Genomic DNA, 21,070 nt, shown 5'->3' on the forward strand with positions numbered 1-21,070 from the left:
AAAACTTTGAAATGATTATGGATGGTAAGAACTCCGCGCTGAGCACAGCTCATTAAGAGCCACGCTCCAGTTAGAAGCTCGAGGGCCATAAACTTTATCAAGTTTGAAGAGATTTAGCTGTGATAATTATGGCCAGACAAGAAAGCATTTCTATTGAATAGCGTTGGCCAACATGATAAAACAGCTAACTCCATCCTGACCTGAATCGTGCTAATTAAATATAAACCCAAAAACCCAAAACCTCCACGAAAAATATAGTAAACAAGAAAATAATCATGACGTGTGCCGGATGGATATTGAATATAATCCAAAAACTGAAAGTTTCAGATTAATAGGATTCGGGGGACTTACGTAAGTCCCGAAACAATTGTTCAATCGAAGAAAGCAAACTCTCATTGCATAGCTTACGAAATGTTGCGAATTATTTAAAATGTATATGCCCATAAATAGCCTCGATAAATATGTATGCATAACTACCAAAGCCCGTAGTTCTCACGCCAAAATATATTATTCAAAGACGAAATTACTCAAGCCCTAAGAGCCACAGTTTGGTCTCTAGGCTCTCAACAATTTATGCAATATTTGGCTTCGGTTTTAGTCAACTTTTGTGTGCAAATTATAAAACCCACGAAGTAGGCAGAAGAAATCCTCATCTTCTCTTCTTGCATAAATTTGTCATGCGAATTAAGCTTGTGAAATGCTTGCTAACAGTTCAATATAATCTTTTTTGTGGGCTAAAGTATGTTAATGTATTTTTATGGTCCAGAGGTGGGTTAATTAAGGCTGCTTATTTATGAGCAACTATGTAGGAAAACAAATTGTAAAGACCCCATTAATTGTTAGTATGGATTAAACTGGACGACAATATTTCAGCGACCACCGTTGAAGAAATCTTGTAAATGAGCCAAGCTATTTTCTTACAAATCTTTTGGCATACATGTGTGGGCTTCAAATGAATTGCAAATTGTTATGGAAACGTTAACGTACTCAATACTCAAAGTAGTAATCATTTTTCATATGTATGTACATTGCTGGGTATATTTTTTACATTTGTTACGCATGGCAGAAACCCGCGAAAGAAAAGTAAAAGTATTTCCAAAGAAAAGGCATGAAAAAAAGCAAACGCAAAAATACTGGAAAGGTGCGTGTTGGTGTTTGATTTCTAGTGAAGAGGGGTGCCATTAACTTTTTTGCAAATGTTCATCAGCAAATTGCAATAGCAAAATGCAAAACAGTTAATAGATTACGATGACATTTTCTTTCTCGAAGCGTGCCATCGAAGAAGCTGAATAACGCTTGACAATTAATCGGGTAAAAGCGTGAAAAATGGCCATAAAGAAAAGCCCACGATTGCGACGACAACACCGAAATCAATGAACTTGGTGTGTGTAGGCCATAAATTAGAGTGAAAACAAGCAGTCAGATAATGGTCTGCCTTTAGCCACACACAAGCTAAACACACACACACACACCCAAAAGCAAAACAACCAAAAAGAGTTGGCGTGCGTTTTAAAAAGATATTATTTATATTATACCCTTTCAAGCCACGTTAATTTTTAATATATTAAGCCAATACTCAAGAGAAGTTGAGATACTTAAACATAAAATCTAAAAACTTAAAATACCGTTTTTTTAATACGTTTTAACTGTTATTTTTTTTTATTTTTTAACGATCCATTACTATTTTATGTACCCCACAACAGAGCAGAGCATTCAGATATCGTTGTATCTTTTACAACTTTCTCAATGTCTATTTCACATGCGGGCCACAATCACGCACAATCAAAATTAAATGACAACTTAATTGATCGCTCCCCCAAAGTGGATGGTGTGAAAGCAATAAATAAAATTCGACAAAATAGTCAACTCAGCGCTACAAAAAGTGTGGGTGAAACTGATTGCTTTAAGCTCTGTCTGGGCTAATATTCCCATGGAAAAAAAGGGGAAAGGCGAAGGCGCATTAAAACATTTAACAAACAATTTAACTTCAAGTAAGCCAAAACGATGCAGTGGCTCGCAAGTGGGGGTGCCAAGAGGGGTCACTGGAGCGTACACCAACGCCCAGTATGAAAAAAAGAACAACAAGCACAGTGGCAGCAGCTACAACTCGCTGAACATCAAAGCAAATTTCGTTAAAGCGCCGTAAACAAGTTGTGACATTAGTCAACGGACTGAGGGGGAAATTCTCCCAGTGTATGTGTGTGTGTGTGGGCCATTTGTAGAACCACCTGCCAAGTGGGGGTCATGCACACAATTATGTAAGCACTAAATATGTATGTATGTGCGAAAACAAGGCAAGTAAACTTAACCAGTAAATTCACTGGCTTACTCAACTCAGTAGTTACTAAACGGGCTGAAGATAAAGACCAATATTGATAGGTGAAAAGGAAGTAGAGGAGTTTTGCCACTGAAATTGAATTGAATGGCCAAACTTTGAAAATTTATACGCTACCACATTTAGAAAACAGTTGAGACTAGCTTTTCGTTAAATTATTGCACTTTTAACTAAAATTTGTATGCTTATCATCACGGTTTTACAACAGTTTTAAATGCAACTATTTTGTACTCAACTTAATAATTTTCGCTTTAATTATTTCAAATCTAATATGTTCACATTAAAATATTTGAATAATAAATAATGCAATTAATTATGAGCTGTTTTGTGTGTGTGTGTATCAATTAAATGATTTGATATTGAATTTCAATATTAAATATATACAATTTTGAATTTTATTCCATTTATCAGTGTAGGTATTAAAAATGTATATCCTTTTAAGTGACACCTTTTGCCAGTCTTTACTGTACTTGCAGACGAAGAAGACCAGATTAGTTAAACAAGTCATATAGACGAATCCCATAAAGATAATCACCGCCTATTAGTGGCATTCTGCCCAACCCAAATGCATATCTAACTAATGTATATAAATAATTTATATACATGTAAGCGAACGCCAAACCCACACAAAACTATCAACTTTACCATTAAAACAATTTAGGGGTGTGCTACGCATTTGACACAAGAACAGGTGGCAAGATAGGAACTAGACAACTGTGCAAACCCGTGTGGCAGAGGCTTAGAGTCTCTAATCCGCAAATGGCTAATTAGCTGCCTTAATATTAATTACAAAAGTTGCCCTACTCTTAAGCCCCAAAAACTGTCCCCGGGAGAGCATTTTGCAATGGCCGGGCAACTTATTTCATCGACCATTGTGCCATTGTAACACAAAAAACTTTGGCGGCACGTTCAGAAAACAAAATTAACTTGATTTGAAATAAACTTGAATTTCGTATGCTTTCACTTCGCGTATCTTGCGATTGACCAAAAGGGAAATAGGAAACAAATAATGGGGTTACAATCAATTTGAAGTGCTCCAATTTCGATTTCCCTTCGCGCGCGTCATTAACTTGTTCAAAACCATTTTTTATTTGACACTTACCCTCGGAAACGCCGACAACAGAGGGGCTTTTATTAATCGTGCTTGCTTTAAGTTTCGCCGATTGTGGCTGCTTGGTTGTGGTGGCGGATTTTGTGGCCACTCCTTTGAGGGGTGTTGTAGTGCCAGCAGGGCTTCCCGAAGTGCCATTCAAACGTTTATCTGCAATGATAAGAGGGAAAGCCATTCGTGAATATACATAAGTAATTTGTTTAACTTTAAACGAAGGCGTTAATATCACAGCATACTTTCGGGCAGCTGGCAGAAAAGCGATAAGACTCACTTTTAATCTCGTCGTTCTGATCATTTTCTTTGCTTCCACCTGTGGGAGTTTTCTTTGAATTTTTACTGCCAAAAATTTTACGAAAAAATCGACCTATGCCCATACTTCCGCTTGACCTTATTTCTATCACTCCAAACGCCTTCCTCGCGTTTGGAGTATAATGAAAAGGATAAAAACTTAACACGGAAATGTACTTTATTAATGTGGAAAAAGGCTAAGAATTCTGATGTTTTGTATGTAATACTTATTCAGAGTGTGTGAATTTTGATATGAGTTAACTGGCACGGCCTACTGGCTCCAATAAAAACTATGATAAAATTAAAACAAAAAAACAATATATACCGATTTGTGGCTATCAATGCACTTGAGCTCACAAATGGCAGGGAGCGCAGAAAAGGCAAAAATCGGAATCTCAATCTGAATTCAGTGGAGGAAATAACGATCCCGAGCCGCTGGCCGCCCAGCATGTCATAATTTGACCAAATTAATGAAATCAAAAGAAAACCAGTTTGCATTTTCAGGCTGCAACGAGGAGCACAAGGTGCACAAGGTGCAAAACAGGGAAAGCAAAGAATGTGGAAACAGAAACACCTGTTTTGGCAAGTGCGTGCGGCAAGCAGTTCCGGGAAGCAGTTAAAATGTTGCTGAAAGAGATCATATTGTTGCCGTACTTTGATCTCTGATATTTCAAATATTTCAAATCTAATATTTTAAATTTGTTAATAATATTTTTTTTGTTTTAAATATTTTTTTTTCAATAAAGTATATAAAGTAAGTTACTCAAGTTCGATTTGCACAAATGTTATATTAAGTCTGTTTAAAGATTATTTTCTTTAAAGGACATAGACGCTATGAAATAATAGTTTAAATTTGAAATTAAAAAGAAAAAAAAATGTTTGAGTTAAGAAGTGGTTCTCTATGCAATCCAATTTAATAAAAATTTAGAGTGAAATATTATGGTTTTGAAGTTTTATGTTTTAAGTTGAATAGTTTACTTGCTAAAAATTGTTGCTGGAGATTAACATAAGCAAGCAGGGTAAAAAAGCTAAATGTTGCTAAGGATCTCTCTTAAGCAAGTGGCTAGATCTCTTAAATCAAAAACTCTTTACTCAGTCTACTCTTTAGCTTGTGTCGCACTCTCTTAGCTCATGCAGTTTATACAGGTTTCCTTAAATAATTAGCATAATTTGCTGCTTTTGTTTTCTTCTACGGACAGTGCCGTCCACCACTGACCTCACGGCCACTCGGGAACTCGTATTGAATCTCCCATATTGTCTCTGGTAATTCTCCAGCTCGTGCTGAAATCTTTTAGCCCGCTTGTCACCGCTTCGGTTTCAATGCTAACCGCAAAAAACTAAAAGGTAAAAAAGGAAAACATATATATGTAAGTAAAGCTAAACAAACCAGCGCCAGAAGCCATAAATGGCTAGTACAAGTCTAGGCGGCGGTATAAAAAAAAAAACCGGGCAAGTACAAACAATGGAATTGTGCAGGCCGAAAAAAGAGTTTACAATGCCACGAATGTCAATGTCAGACGCGAGTTGTGAACTTTCAAGCCACGAGATATGAAGAGTTTACCACCCATAAAGAACTTCCAGATATTCCCGCTTAAATTGGTTAAATCATAAATCGAAATCAATGGGCAATTACCATGCCCCGTACCCGTACCGGATTTCTTTCAACACTTATTAACTTATTTACTCTTCAATTCAGGTGCGTGGGCAGTCTATCTGAACGATACAAAGAGGTGCGAAAGTGGCGACGACTCAATCGATCTTGCGCAATTATGCCAATAATCATTTAGGTGTTTTCTTTTGGCCAACCGGCAGACGTGGGTTAAACAGTTTGTGTGTGTGTATGGTGTGGGCTTAAGACCATCACGTTTGCCCCACACAGTTGTCCAGTGAATACTGAATAGGTTTGTGCGATTAAAAGCGATCGAATTAGTTAGCTGGAATTGCGTTTCAACTGCAACTCCTGCTTATCAATTGCAAAACTGACGAAGTGTAAGATTTTAAGGCACGCCTTGAAAGAAAACCCCTTGCAATCAAAAAACTCTAAGAGCAAATAGTTTAGTGACTAGAATGCTCGCGCAATTCTTTTCCAGCCAATGCTAAATACTTATATTTTTAAATACCATTCTTTTATTTTGATTAATCTCGAGGGGCATTAATTGCACGAAATTGCATGTTGGCTAAATAAATCTTAATTAGTACAAGAAATTCCAGCCAAGAGCGTGAGCCAAGCACAAACAAAGCTTGTTTTTCCCCCTTTGAATATGCAAAACACGTTTCACCATCGTTTTTCATGCTTTTCTTAGCCGCAAGTCAATGGGAAAATAACGCGATAAGCATGTGCGCTCTGCATTCCCTGGACAATGATCACCAATTATCGGGCAGAGGGGCTAAAGTCATTTTAAATTAGACTCTTTCGCCGGTTACTTTTGCTTTATAAATAGAATGCCCAGCTAGGAATTCAGCGGAGGAGGCATTCTCTTAGCGACTTCAGCCCTGCGACATTTCAAGCAATTTAGCAAACATCTCGGCAGGCGAACACAATGAATTTCCCTATTAAGGCTAATTTATGCAGGCCTGCAAACATTTGCATGACCCGGGCACGACCGTAAACAAAATAATGAAGTCCGCATAAAGCATGCCAAATGCGACAAAATAAAAAAAAAAAAGAGGAAAAAAAGTGAGTTTTGCATCGGCCGGGAATCGAACCCGGGCCGCCCGCGTGGCAGGCGAGCATTCTACCACTGAACCACCGATGCTTCGGTGAAATGCCACTTCCAAAATAGCCTCTTAAAACTTCTTCACATTCATAATGGTTTAATCAAAACGGATTGATGAATTATTAAGTTTCAGTTTTCTATTGCCCCACTTTCCTATATTCATAACAAATGGAAATTATGGGGTCATTGAAATTGTACACTAATAGAATAAGCAAATACAAAAAGTTAATGGAGGCTTGTCTTTCGAAATTCGTTAATTGAACATGTGGCAAAATGATTTAATTAATATGTTGCAGACATGTGAAATATGGTAAAATATGATGTCGACTACCAGAAAATTAAAAAAAAAAGGAAACAAATAACGAAAACCTTTTACTTTGGTTAATCGAATTGCTTGAGTAGTTAATTACAAAATAATATTTTTAACTTAGGGCAGTTTTCCACCGAATCAATTACCACACTCATTCAAACCTGATGGGGGACTGATGATGACTCACAAGGAATGAGTCAACTATGCCGAAATTGCGCAGAACTCAAAGGCACATATTGCACAGAAATCGCCAGGAGTATGGGGCAAGCTGCGCGGAGTCTGGAGACATAATGTTTCCTCAGCAGCTGGCACAGATTTTCCCAGTTTTCCTTCCAGCCAACTGTGGGAATGGAGCTCTAAATTGTTTTGCTCCAACTGGGCATAGCGGACTCTCAGGGAGCTGGAACACGCCCTCAATTGAAATATAGCGACTTCACGACTGGACCAGACAAGATACGACACTTTTACGGCAAGGAAACGACGGAGCGACCAGGTGGACAGATTTAGCAATTCATTGAGGGCAACAAGCTGTGCATTTCACCTGAGCGATGATTTCGCATTTAGCCCAGTATAACTCTACTGCGGCAGAGATGGGGCGTGACAAGGGCGGCTCTTGACAAAAGTTGACACCTTTCAAGGGGGATTTCCAAGAAGCTGCAAAAAGTCTTTTACGTCTTCAACAGTAAGAGAGTTGTCAGAGATTTCGTGGGACTTTAAATGGTTTGGCTTAGACGTAGTAGTTTGGCTGGTTGGTAATCAAGCACTACTCAATAAATATTATTTTAAAATATTTTTAATAATGTTTTATAATTCCCATGTATTAAACAACTAATTGCAACATTTTGTATTAATGCACACTGCCGTATTTTGGGGTAAATTATATTATTGACACTAATTGTTGCCCAAACGTTAACAATCCGTATTGTACAATTGTATTGTATTGTAAAAATCACAAATTTTTATTGTCAGTTTTATGATCTTAAAAACTTTTGCAAATTTAAAAAGCTAGACTGTTTTTTTTTAAGTTACAAGTTTTTGTAAGGCTGCGCTATAGTCTTTTTGAATAAATCATTTAAGGAGCATCTCAATGTGTTCGCATCCCAAAAATAAATGGCTATAACTATTAGGTTTTCAACATATTTCAACTGAAAATGAAATTCTGCACTTACGTATGGAAGTGGGCGTGGGAGTGGATGATGACTTGGTGCGCGTGGATTGTCCCTTGGTCGTCTGCTGAGTTTTTGGTGGCGGTCCCAGATCGGTTGGCGATATGCTCAGATTGCGCACATCACGCTTTTTGGCAGCTCCTGAAAAAGACGAACAGAGGGGGGAATATGAGCAAAGTGTCGGGCAAAATAGCATGTCGCTCCCTACAATCAATATGGGTGATGGCGGATGCGTAATTTATGCGCAAACACGTTGCCATGAAACGCAAAGCTCTTAAATTTCTGGGTTGGGTTTTGAGTTATGCACTCGGATTCACATTTAATAACTCAAAGGCAGAATCACACTTGTTTTCCCCCATCAGCTGGGGGTATATTTTTTCGGGGGAACACTTTGCTATTTGCATTTAAACGTTTTGTGGATTAAAACAAAGCGTTTCCATAATTGAAGTGTCTGCCCCAGCATGTACACAAATAAAGGGTGAAATTATATTATGCCAGTGCAGGCAGCCATTAGTGTTCTCAACGGGAGTGAAGTTCCACATGAAAGGAATATCGAACATGATTCTGGTTGCTTGGTTTCTAAAGTGCACTTTAGTTCTTCTGTGGATTCATTAAAGCATTGCTGGCGAGTACTACACAACAAATATAAGGCTAACAAATTAAGGCTAATAAAGATATGTAGGAAAAACACAAAACTTTCTTTGGTTAATCTAATTTTCCACCAAATAGTTATCTTTCAGGCCTGGCAATAAATCATAGTTAATGCTCTAGGCCGCACTAATCAGCTTCGATTCACCTTAACTCGGGGATTCCTTAACGACCCATTATTGTTGGTCTTACCAGGCCATCTTCAGTTGCAGTTGCCCAGACTTGGCACTTGTTAGCCACTATTTGCGGCCGCTTTAGGGCCAGGTAATCAACAGAAAAATGTATTTCCTAGTTGCCCACAGAAGCAGCAGCTGGACAACGTAATAAATTTTACCTTTAGCTGACGGCTAATTGTGCTGGACATGGACATGGAAATAAAAGTTGCATGCGCGGCTTAGGCCAAATGAAAAACTTTTATCTGCGAAGAGCATTGCACCAGAGTCACGTAATCCTTTTGTGGCATACCGGGGATGATAAGCCCGCTGCAGCCACAGACAGCAGTTGCAATTTCAAAATAGTTTCAAAGTGCAAATGGATTAAGTTTTGTGGCGCTAAATGGAATATGTGAATTGGTGGGATATTCCATTGAGCTTTTGTTGGTTAGAATGTGACCATTTTGGCTTTATTTTTGCATAAATTAGTGAATGCCTAATATTTAAATTTGTAAATTCCTCCTTAAAAAAATAGAATTGTATAAATATATGTATAGCCTAATTAATTCTGTATGTTTATTGTTTTATTATATTTATGGTATTCTCGAAATTAATGTTTTACTGCCGGATAACTTATATCTATGTTAATTCTGTGTGTTTATTGTAACATTTAACATTCTTATATCTCGTTTTCAATATTTTATAATTCGCAATCTAACTATTTTTAAATAAGTTTTTTGTAATTAATAATAAAAAGGTGTCACCAAAAAGGTGTTTGTCTTGGAGGGAGCAGAGACACCATAAACTTTCAGTAATTTCGGTTGATGCTTACACAACTTTGACTTTGTTTACATTAAAAGTTAATGCCCTCGTTGTGGGCTTATCCCAAAAGGACTGGAGTCATTAGCATTTACCTGTACCGCCCAACACCCGACTCACCTTTTGTGAGGCCTTTGGAGGCGCGTTTGCCAAAACTGCCGAAGCGTTCGCGTTCGATCATCTGGCTGTGGATATATCGTTCGGAATATGAGCGCGACAGTTTCTCCTTGGAACTGTGGGCCCCCATTTTGTTAGTTTTTTTATTTTATATTTTCCTTGATCCACGTTTGACTTTTCCTGCACGGATGCGACTGCAAGAGTGTGTGTGTGTGTGTGTGTGTGTGTTTGCTCTGATCGATATCACAATTTCGAATTTCACTTTCACAGGCTCGCGATTGCTACACCCGCGCACAATCTCCAGACGTCGGCGATGGCGGCAAATTTAATTTGATGTCGCTGACAATTCCCGCTCGAATGCATTTTGCTTTGTTCACTTTGAGTACTTTTTTTGCAAAACTACTTTTGCTCTATGATTACCACAAGGTTGACATTTTAAACTGTCTTTTTTATAGTTTTTCCCATATATTTCCCTCTGCAAATGACATTGAATGGATTTATAATGGTTAGATTTAATTGACGGCCATTAACCAATTCAATTAGCCGCCTCATTAAACTGACTCCCCCACAAAACCCATTTTGTTGTACCCTGTAATCCGATTTAATTAAATTATTGTTAATGGCCCCATCCATGGGGTGCTTATGGCATTTTCAACATACTAAAAAAGTAAAAGCATTCCAAGAATCACATTCAAATAAAATAGTGGCGAGTAAAATATTTTGACGATGCCAACAACCTAGACACACAAAATCCGAAATAGACAAATACCTAATCGACCAGACATGAAAACAATTTTATATTTAATTGAGCGTATGTGTCTCTAGTGCAACCATATATTATACCCTTCCAGAGAGCAAGAATTAGTGATTATTTAACTGCAAATTGAAAAACATTTTTTAGAAAACATATAAGAGAATGTTATGTTTCAAACATAATTCCATTACTTTATGTTTAAAATAATTAAGATTATTTTCCCCTTTAACAAGCAATATTTAATCTGATAGGGCATTCAAACATTTGGCCAACCAAACTAAACTTTAGTTTTTATTTTGTTTATTTTTCGGGTGCAAAAATAAAGCGCCTGTTTGTTGGACTAACTGCTGGCTGAATTTCGCAACTAGAATGATAAACGATCTGAAAAATAGAAGACACTCTGTGCGACAAAGCGACCCCGATTTTTTCGCTGGGGGAAAATCACAAACGACCGAAGCGAAGCGAAGCAGGTGCATTGGACGCCCAAGAAACTATTGCAACACAATCCAAATAAATCTTCGAGTGGAAGAAAAGTGCCTACTGCCCCCTCTCCGCATTTCTACCCAACTTTGCACGGCACTTGCTGACAGGTTTGAATGTCATCATAACTTAACAAAGGCGAGCCAAAATGAAACACAACCCGAAATGAGCTGACAAATTGCACGCTATGATTTGTGGCAGAGCATTTGAATGTGGAGCAGCAACACAAAAAACTACCGAATGAAATGTGGAAAAAAAGGTGGTAAGACACAAGTTTCCCAGTGGTTTTAATAAAAAGGGAAATTTATGCCGCCACAGTGGTTAGGTGAGGCACATTTTTCGAAAATATCTTGAGATTGTTTAATAAGTCATAAAGGATTTATGAGATACCACATAACCACGTTAGTTTTTAAGAGAAACAATTGCATAACATTGTAGTTTCCGATTTTACTTTGACAGAATGACTTTAATAATTTAAACTTTCACAACTGTGGTGCATTTAATATTTATTTCAGATGCTAGAAACCATGGCTAAAATTCAAATTTTAATAATTATGTCAATTACTTTTTTTGTTGTTTTGTTTTATTTATTTAAAGCAACTTATAGCAGATTTCTCCAAGGCCTAGCATACCCGTTTTATATCTGGGATCACTGGGCACAAATATCCCATAGACCAAGCACAACCTCATTGCTATGAATAGCATCGGCGCCCTCTTTAGTTTAGTCAGTTCAGTTCGGTGAGTTTAGTCAGGCCTGCAAATGTCAATCCGACCAGGCCAACTATAATTAGCCCTAAATGCAACACAGAAAGGTGTCAAATGGATCGGGGATATTTAGTGCCATTCGATTTTATTGTTGGCTCCAAATTTAGTCAATTGGAAAACTTTGGGGAGCATAATTTACATGACTTGGCACATGGTTCAATACCGAATGTCGCATGTCTCGAATGCCGGAAGTTTTCCACCACAAAAACAAATGTGAAACGGAAGTTGTGGGAAAGTCCTCAAGGGCAACTTGTTGTTGTGTTGTTTGCAGCTGCTTTAATTTTTATTTGAATATATTATATATATTTTTTTCTTGTCATTTATCTGCGGACGGCAGCTGATGAATCCCACTTTTGCCAATCGCCGCGTACCATGTTTAATTTAATATGCAAAAATTGAATATGACTTTCAATTAAAAGTTGGCCGTTGCCGCCGTGTGGGCGTTTAAACATTTTTCATTGGCGAGCTTTTCCTTAGGCGGGTGAAAAGCAGCGGAAGCTGCAAAACCAATTAATCGAGCTCGAAGTTGGCGGAGCTCGGAAGGAACTTTCCCGCCAGGACAACAGAAAGGCGGAGGTGAGCATAAATTTACATAATTTAACCGAGACAAGTGCAGCAGAGACGGTGGAACGAAAAGAAGAAAAATACGACGTTTCAGAATTAAGTTTGAAGGTAAAATCCTCTCCTTAATGAATGGTAGCTTTTAATTTTTTTTATAATCTAAATTAATTTACCAAACTCTTAAATATAAAATATTCATTACCAAATATTTATTTTTGTATAAATACTACGAATATATCCCATGTCGTCGAATTCCCATTTTGTACGACGAAACCATAAAACTTTAACAGGCATAAAAAAAAACTGATTTTCTGTTTGTCCATTGATCCATTTAAGCCAGATTCCGCTTAACTAGATCAGCCATAAAAAGAGGCTACAAAAGATTTTGTTTTTTAAACTCCTCACACTGCTGGACATAAAAACTATAGCTCCCCATTATAATGGCGAATCATTTCAGTTCGATCAGTGCAGTTTTTATACCCTTGCAGAGGGTATTATAATTTCAGTCAGAAGTTTGCAACGCAGTGAAGGAGACGTTTCCGACCCTATAAAGTATATATATTCTTGATCAGCATCACTAGTAGAGTCGATCTAGCCATGTCCGTCTGTCCGTCTGTCCGTCTGTCCGTCCGTTTATATGCAAACTAGTCTCTCAGTTTTAAAGCTATCTGCATGAAACTTTCCCAAAAGTTGTCTTTCTATTGCAGGTAGTATATAAGTCGGAACGAGCCGGATCGGACGACTATAGCATATAGCTCCCATAGGAACAATCGGAAAAATAAATGAAAAAAAATTATAACTTTTCTGTTTTATACCCTTGCAGAGGGTATTATAATTTCAGTCAGAAGTTTGCAACGCAGTGAAGGAGACGTTTCCGACCCTATAAAGTATATATATTCTTGATCAGCATCACTAGGAGAGTCGATCTAGCCATGTCCGTCTGTCCGTCTGTCCGTCTGTCCGTCCGTTTATATGCAAACTAGTCTCTCAGTTTTAAAGCTATCTGCATGAAACTTTCCCAAAAGTTGTCTTTCTATTGCAGGTAGTATATAAGTCGGAACGAGCCGGATCGGACGACTATAGCATATAGCTCCCATAGGAACAATCGGAAAAATAAATGAAAAAAAATTATAACTTTGCTGTTTTTTAATTTTTTGTTTAGTTCTTCGACATATAGTAATGGTAAAATATTTCCGATTTACGGTTTAAATTTCATCAAAATCGGACGACTATAGCATATAGCTCCCATAGGAACAATCGGAAAAATAAATGAAAAAAAATTATAACTTTGCTGTTTTTTAATTTTTTGTTTAGTTCTTCGAGATATAGTAATGGTTTAATATTTCAGAATTACGGTTTCAATTTCATCAAAATCGGACGACTATAGCATATAGCTCCCATAGGAACAATCGGAAAAATAAATGAAAAAAATTATAACTTTTCTGTTTTTTAATTTTTTGTTTAGTTCTTCGACATATAGCAATGTTTAATTATTTCAGAATTATGGTATAAATTTTATCAAAATCGGACGTCTATAGCATATAGCTCCCATAGAAATAATAAAAATATATAAAATAACTATCTAATAATTGAGCTGCAAATAATCATAGTTTCAATGTTTTTTTTTAGCACATACTCAAGTAAATCATAATTTAAATGTTTTCAAAAGTATTTAATTAATGCAATAGCTGCAAGGGTATATGAACTTCGGCTTGCCGAAGTTTGCTTTCCTTCTTGTTTATTTTTTTGTTTAGTTCTTCGACATTTAGTAATGGTTAAATATTTCCGATTTACGGATTAAATTTCATCAAAGTCGGACGACTATATCATATAGCTCTCATAGGAACAATCGGAAAAATAAATGAAAAAAATTATAACTTTTCTGTTTTTTAATTTTTTGTTTAGTTCTTCGACATATAGCAATGGTTAAATATTTCAGAATTATGGTTTAAATTTTATCAAAATCGGACGTCTATATCATATAGCTCCCTTAGAAATAATAAAAATATATAAAATAACTATCAAATAATTGAGCTGCAAATCATCATAGCTTCAATGTTTTTAAACATATACGAAAGTAAATCATAATTTTAATGTTTTCAAAAATGTTTAATTCTTGCAATAGCTGCAAGGGTATATGAACTTCGGCTTGCCGAAGTTTGCTTTCTTTCTTGTTTTTTTATGTTGCAAGGCGACTATCGTAAACAACGGGTTGACTGTACTCAGTAAAAGCATTTATGGGGGACTCCCTGTTCGGGCAATAAAAATAAACAATTACACATGCGAAAAGAAAAGAAACAAATAATTTTGCACTATTTTTTATCAATGTGGCGTGCATAAATATAAAAAGTGTGCACCCATTAAAAAATCACCAACAGCTGGGGTCTGCACATGCAAAACAGTAAAAGAAAAACTCCACCCATGGTCTGCGAAACGGGACTAAAATAATACTGACCGCTATAGCCCCCCACTGATCCGATATAAACAATCGTTAAACTGACAGCAAACAGAGGAAAACTGCATTAGCTGCATATAATGAAATGCAGGCATTAAATCTTTCAGCCGGCCAACAACTGAGACATACTCGTAAACCCAAATTCTGAATTTAGCTTAAATTGCCAAATGATGTCATTGAAATTTTCTGTTTTCCTCGGTATTTGCTCCAGTAAATTTAACAAACAGGGCGCTGGGCCATAAGGTAATATGGAAGATGGCGATGGCGATGGCATACATTAGATATTTGAAAGCAAGTGGGTCTAATATACCCTGTAACCAGTAAATGGACCAGCAAAGCATATGAGAAACTGAATGGAAAGATAATCGAATGATGATTCAAAAGGCAGGCGCTTGAAAAATGAAACCACTTAAAATGGGGTTAATTTTATCTAAATGATTTTAGAAAGCTGAGTGAGGTTATAAGCTAATTGGAAAGTAGAGAACTCTTAAAAGAATCCACTGCTTATAGATTTAAATATTGATTTTCAAGAGGAGTTTTCGCGCTTGTTGCACAGAAATACTAAAACTTAATTGACCATTTATTTTAACAAAAAACCTTATTAGTTTGCATATTATAATAAAGTTTCCATTAACATTTTCCATGCCCCCTGGGTAACAAAATTGTTGGATACTTTTATTGCCTGCAGATACGAAAAAGGGGAAATGGCCAATACATATGCAAATGCGCTCATAATGCAGTTTTATTTATAAAACGCTGTCGTTTGCCCCCCATTTTTCGTTTTGGGTGTGACGTGGTTTATTTGCCAGCTAATTTTTTCCTTATTTCTTTTTCATGTGGCACACTTTTTCATCGGACGGCCGGCAAGCAAGTGGCGGCAATTTGTTTTAAAAATATTTTCAATAGGCAATCGCAAAAAGATAAAGTAAAAATGGACTTAACAAAGTTGCAAATTTATCTTTTAGTATGAATATTATGAAACAATAATTAAACTGATAATATTATGTTTTTTCCGGATTGCCAGCAAATCTAAAGATTTTCTTTCAGTGATCAGTTTTAGATATACACAAGTTAATGGCTGCACTGCAGTTGCGCTAAAAAGCATTAGGCCAATGTGTGAATTTCATAAGCCAACATTTGCCTTCCTTTGACAGTGCAAACGCTAATATGCAATCCCCCAGTAGGTTGCCGTCTTCTTTTAGTGACGACAGCAACCTCATTTGTTGTCTAATTGAGCTGTCAACATCGCTTTACCTTTAATTTGGTCAATTTGCGCAAATTGAGTTGACAATTCCATTCTTAAGAGCAAGTAACAAAGACTTGTCTTCCCAGTATTCATCCGTAGACAAAGACAAACAACTTCTCATATTATGTGGGTAGGGTACAATTAAGAGAAGAAAATGTTGCAAAAAGTTAATTAAAAATAAATTAGTTGTTTTGTACAAACATACATTTTGATTTTAAACCTTTTCTCGCAGAAAAACAGTGGTCATATATATAAAAATATTATAAAATATAAATAGGCTTCAACAAAGTCCTATAAGTTGGCTTTCCAATCTTATTAAAATAAGCTTTTAATGGTCTACTCTTTGGATACATTTAATATTAGAAATCAAACTTAAAACTTATTAATAAGCGAAATCAAATCAATTCGATGTCCGATCTAAACGATGCACTTTCTGAAAGTCAAAGCTTCCGGCTGTCTGGTTAAATTTTTTAAGCCACCGCACGTGCGACCCCCAAAAAGATACTTTGGCACCCAACGGGGGCCAGTGGGTTGGGTCATTAAATAACCATCTGAGTGACAATTGTCGGTGTTTAGTACTTATCCCATAATTTTGTCTAGCAACTCAAGTTACGTGCACGTCACACACAGGAAGTATGTGGTAAAAGTTGAGCGACTCTAACGACACAATTAATTTATTAAATTAAGCAGAAAACCGGGCACTAAACTGCAGTTTACGACGCCGCAAAGAGCGGATCCACTTGACCAGTCGAGACCCACCAATTGACTTGATCGGATGTCTAAGAGAGACTATGCAATGGCTTATTTTGATATGCAAATTAGCCACGAATGCGTGATGAAGTTGATGTTGTTTGAGCAGAGCTTAAAAGCATCGGGTCTTTGGGGGTCTCATCTCATTTCCCTGTTTTTCTCTCGTTAACAAATCAGCAAGAAAACAACATTAGGCTTTAAATGTTGCGATCAATCACTCACGAAATGCAGGTGAATTCAAGAATGGAAAAAATCCAGGAAAATGCACTATAAAACGGAGTAGTAAAATCGGACAAATAAAATGCGTGGTTAAGATACCAGATTAGGTTTATAGAATATTAATATTAAGTTACAGTTTCTAGTTTGGTTTTGCATTTGCTTAAACATAACTCTTTTTCTTATAACAACTAAAATACGCATTATATTGTGTTCTTTTTCTATGCATCTGTATTTCATTTTTATTTAAACAGGTCGTTAAAACTGACAGCAGCATAAGAGTTTCTAGCGTTTTAGACACGCTAGAATTGAAATGCGATATATGGTACATGCAACTATAACAACCCCAGGCATTTCAATCTTCGTTAACATTATCAACACATCGGCAGCCCAGTTTTCCGTTCAATTTAGTTAGCTCTGAATGGAATTGGTTCAGTGACCAGAGGAAATTTGTTTGGCTGGCACAAACAGCTGATTTTTTGGCCCGGTCTGCGGGCCATTTTTGGTCTCTGTGATTGGCAGGCACATGTTCACGGCATATAAGCGCTTCATTATGGCAAAATGAAAAGTGTTTCGCCTTCGTTTTTTATCCAACAACAAAAAGAGCCAAAGGAAATTATGCAAAAAACATAATGAAGGAAAGACATCAAAGCGGGCCTCACTCAACAATACACCTTACGATTGCATCGATCGAAAACTATCAAGTGAAAGTTGACAGCTATCTAAAGAAATTTTTTTTATAAATGTAGTTCCTCAGGTGAGATTGCATTGTAACAGGAAAGGCTATCAAATTTTTGGGAGGTGCAAGCAATTATGGTAATCGAATCATGGCCAAAGGTATAGGACTTTAAGAAAGAGGAAAGTTATCGAGATCAAGGATCATTACAAATTCGTTTCAGTGCAATTTAGTCTACTATCTGAACTTTTATACACCAAAACTTTAATTTTATATCCGTAGAAACAAATTTGAATTCTAAGAAGAGAAGTTTTTATAAATAAATACTTTTTCCTTTTATTTCTCTTCCATTTTAATATCTTTTCCTTTCTTTAGAAAAACTTTTCTCGCGGTCATTTCATGCTGAAATATTCCTTGATTGGAATTCAGTTTTTTCTCTTTGCGCAACCTTTACCTCGAGTAATGTTGGCAAATTGAAAAGCTGCCGCAATACCATTTGAATGCATTTCATTTTGTTGCTTCAGTTGTTGGTGTTACCGATTTGCTGTAGCTGAAATTTTGAAGCATAATTTTTACAACATAACGCCCACAACACTTTCTCGCATAGTTAAGCGAATTATAAAAAAACAGCAAATGGAAAATGAAAAAAAGTAAGCCAAACGAAAGACACAAAACACAGAAAATGAAAGAAATATTTCTGTCTAGCATTATTTTGCAATTTCCCACATAATTATTAAGCGCCATTGCAAGAGGGAGATAGAGAGAGGGAGAGTGAAAGGGAGATAGGGCGAGGTAGAGCGAAATGAAAGCAAACAAAAGTAGCTGCCGACTTTTCAAACCAACTCAAATACACAGAGAAAAAATTACCATAAGCTTGACATGAACAGAAGAAATTGCACATTTTAGATAAATTGGTTAGTATTTAACTATTAATTTTTTTTAAATTTAAACCTGAGATAAATTTTGTCTTATCCCATTATATTATGTTTTTGAATTATGTTTTTTATTTTATGTTGATTATTAAATATAATTAATCATTTCTTTCTGGAGACAATTTATATTAATTTTTCACAATACTTTAAAGGAAAAATAACGAAACCATTAAGTTCTAATAAAGTCTAAAAAGTCCTAAAACTATTTCCCATGCAGAGACAAAAGCTGAAACCGAGACCAGGCCCCAGGAGCATCTTCTTCCCCACTGGGGCAGCACTGTATAGTAAATAATAATTTAATGCACGGCAAAGAGAAGAGACAGCAGACAAGCCGAGCATCCGAGCATCGCAAAACAGAGAGACGCAGAAAAAATGCAAATATGATAATAATAATGTAAAAAAGCACAAAAGCATGCCGGCACGTCAAGTGAAAATTAAGAAAGAGTCGTTCATGCTACACAGACTGACAAACGCGTATTAAAACATGGAGAAATGCACACAGATACAAACACACACCACGAAATGGTGGTTGTTTTCTTAAAACAGACCAAAGAGAACTGTCGACTGTTTGATGAAAATTATAGCCTCAGCAGGCAGTTGTAGAAAAAAAAATCAGAGCCAGCGGCAAAGTGGAATCAAAGAGACCTGATCAAAACTAGTAGACAAGGCCGGAAACAGGTGTCGTCTTTGGAGATGAGGAAACCTAGAGAACCCTACAAAACCATCAAATTCGAAACACATAAATAAAGTCTTAAGCATATAATATCCGTTGAACAGGCATTACGGATATAAAACATTAAGTCACATTCCGCTGTTCGGAAGCTGTTCGAAATAGAGAAAGCTTATTGCTCATTTCCCACTGATGGTTTAGTGATTTAATAGTATTAATGCAATTCGGTGGCAAATGAAGTTAGTGCTTAGTCAAACAGAATCAAAACTTAAATCTCCCATCCTGCTGATGTCACCTGGTGGTGATGATGATCTCATTTAGATATTCCGCACACCCAGATGAGCCCCAAAAGAAGCTTATAGCCTGGCATCATTATATTATAGCCACCCCCAGCTTTGGACTTAATTTAGGGATTACAGTGCTCGGAACTTTGGCAGCTGGACAAAGGTAAGTTGGGTCGAAGCCCAGAACCCAGAGCCCAGAGCTTCCAATTGAATGCCGATGAAGTTAGATCTTGGATTTTCGACGAGGGGCACGTTTCCAACTGGCATAGGTAAATGAACTCTTCCCCCACCCCTTTTTTTCACCTGACGGATTCTCCTACTAGACAAAAGCTAACGGTAACCGGCTCTAGAGAGAAACAGAGAAAGAGATTTTGCGGCTTCGCAAAAGTTCGTGAGAAAGCCAAGGCACAAAACTGTAACAAAACTGATTACGACCAACATAATTTATGGCCAGCATAAGCCCAGAAGAATTCTTTGTCGGGTTGAGAATACAAAAATAATGGAAAGGGGCCGAAGAGAAGGTGATTGATTGATTGGACCTCTAAGTTAATGCGATTCTTACTCTGGAAATTGTGTAAAATTTTTTTGTTTACGTACAAACTTTGGGTATTCAGTGTCAACACGAAAAAGGCGATGGAGCAGCAAAATAAATCCAAATTGAAATACACAGAGAATGACGTCAAGAGCCAAGAGTGTAAGGGGAAAAAAAACCCAAACGAGTGCAGTCAAAGGTGGTTGGATGGGTTTCGAGTTTCAGTGGTCAAAAGTGAGTCTGGAAATGCCAGACGATGCTTTTGTTTCAAATAAATAAATTCTATGAAAATCAAAAAAACCTGTTTTACAAATGGCTTATAATTAAACCTAAACGAAATAGGGGTGCAAATAAGGCTTTTTAGGGGAGTCAGTCAAGGCAATAACTATGAATCATTTACGTAGACTCTTAGCCCGGCTTTAATTTGTTGCTTTTATAAAATATATTCAACACTGAATGATTGATTTTTAATCGCACTATTACACAAACACTTTGGGCCTTGTTTCATGACCAATTTTGGTAATTATTTTCCCCTCGATCACGAAGCGCGATCTAATCAAGATCACGAAGAACACGCAGAATGCGAGAAACGGAGAGCGAGCGGCACGTTAGCATTGAAAACCCGCCGCAAACTGAAGAGACAGCGGCAAATAACAAACTGCAGGCAAAAGCCCAAATGCTTTTATCGATACCAGATACATTTGTATCTACAACTTTACACACGTTTAACTCGCTCTTTGCTGTGGAATAAGACTCTTAGCGAGCAGCTGCCAGGTGGTCGATGAAAAGCCGGTTCGCGGTTTAAAACTTTGAGCATTCTACTTAGCAGTTTTGAAGTTTGGTTTGAAAAATCCAGGTTTATTTAGCTAGTGAGAACTAGTTTTGCGTATCTCTTAGGTTGCTTTTGAACATGCTGCTGCAACATTAACTGCTTGGCTGCACTGCTTTCACTGCTTGTGAATAAAAAACTTTAGGGTAGTTCCTAAGTTTTTAAATACAAAGCATACTTTTACGATTTTATAATAAAATTTTAATACGTTGACGTACTTGTGTAGAGTAAGTAAAATAGCGAATATATTTCTTTGG

The 21,070-nt window shown here is 36.8% G+C and overlaps 1 protein-coding gene and 1 non-coding gene across 7 annotated transcripts in view; both read right to left on the reverse strand.

Annotated features, from left to right (window-relative positions):
- Positions 1-21,070, reverse strand: part of LOC128263168 (ERC protein 2) — an 81,068-nt gene that overhangs the window by 20,308 nt on the left and 39,690 nt on the right. For 3 of the 6 annotated variants that reach the window (XM_052997916.1, XM_052997917.1, XM_052997918.1), the window contains 2 exons: positions 7,931-8,068; positions 3,438-3,596 (listed from right to left, as the gene is read on the reverse strand). In XM_052997916.1, coding sequence (XP_052853876.1) covers positions 3,438-3,596; positions 7,931-8,068 — 297 coding nt within the window. Of the gene's footprint in view, positions 1-3,437; positions 3,597-3,717; positions 3,984-7,930; positions 8,069-9,666; positions 10,139-20,384; positions 20,621-21,070 lie in introns of those variants that run through there. The other 3 variants (XM_052997922.1, XM_052997924.1, XM_052997923.1) reach the window with 3 other exon arrangements.
- On the reverse strand, positions 6,420-6,490 carry Trnag-gcc (transfer RNA glycine (anticodon GCC)). Its single transcript has one exon. It is a non-coding gene; the product is annotated as a tRNA-Gly (tRNA).

This window comes from Drosophila gunungcola, unplaced genomic scaffold (assembly GCF_025200985.1).
Source record: "Drosophila gunungcola strain Sukarami unplaced genomic scaffold, Dgunungcola_SK_2 000001F, whole genome shotgun sequence".
NCBI lineage: Eukaryota > Metazoa > Arthropoda > Insecta > Diptera > Drosophilidae > Drosophila > Drosophila gunungcola.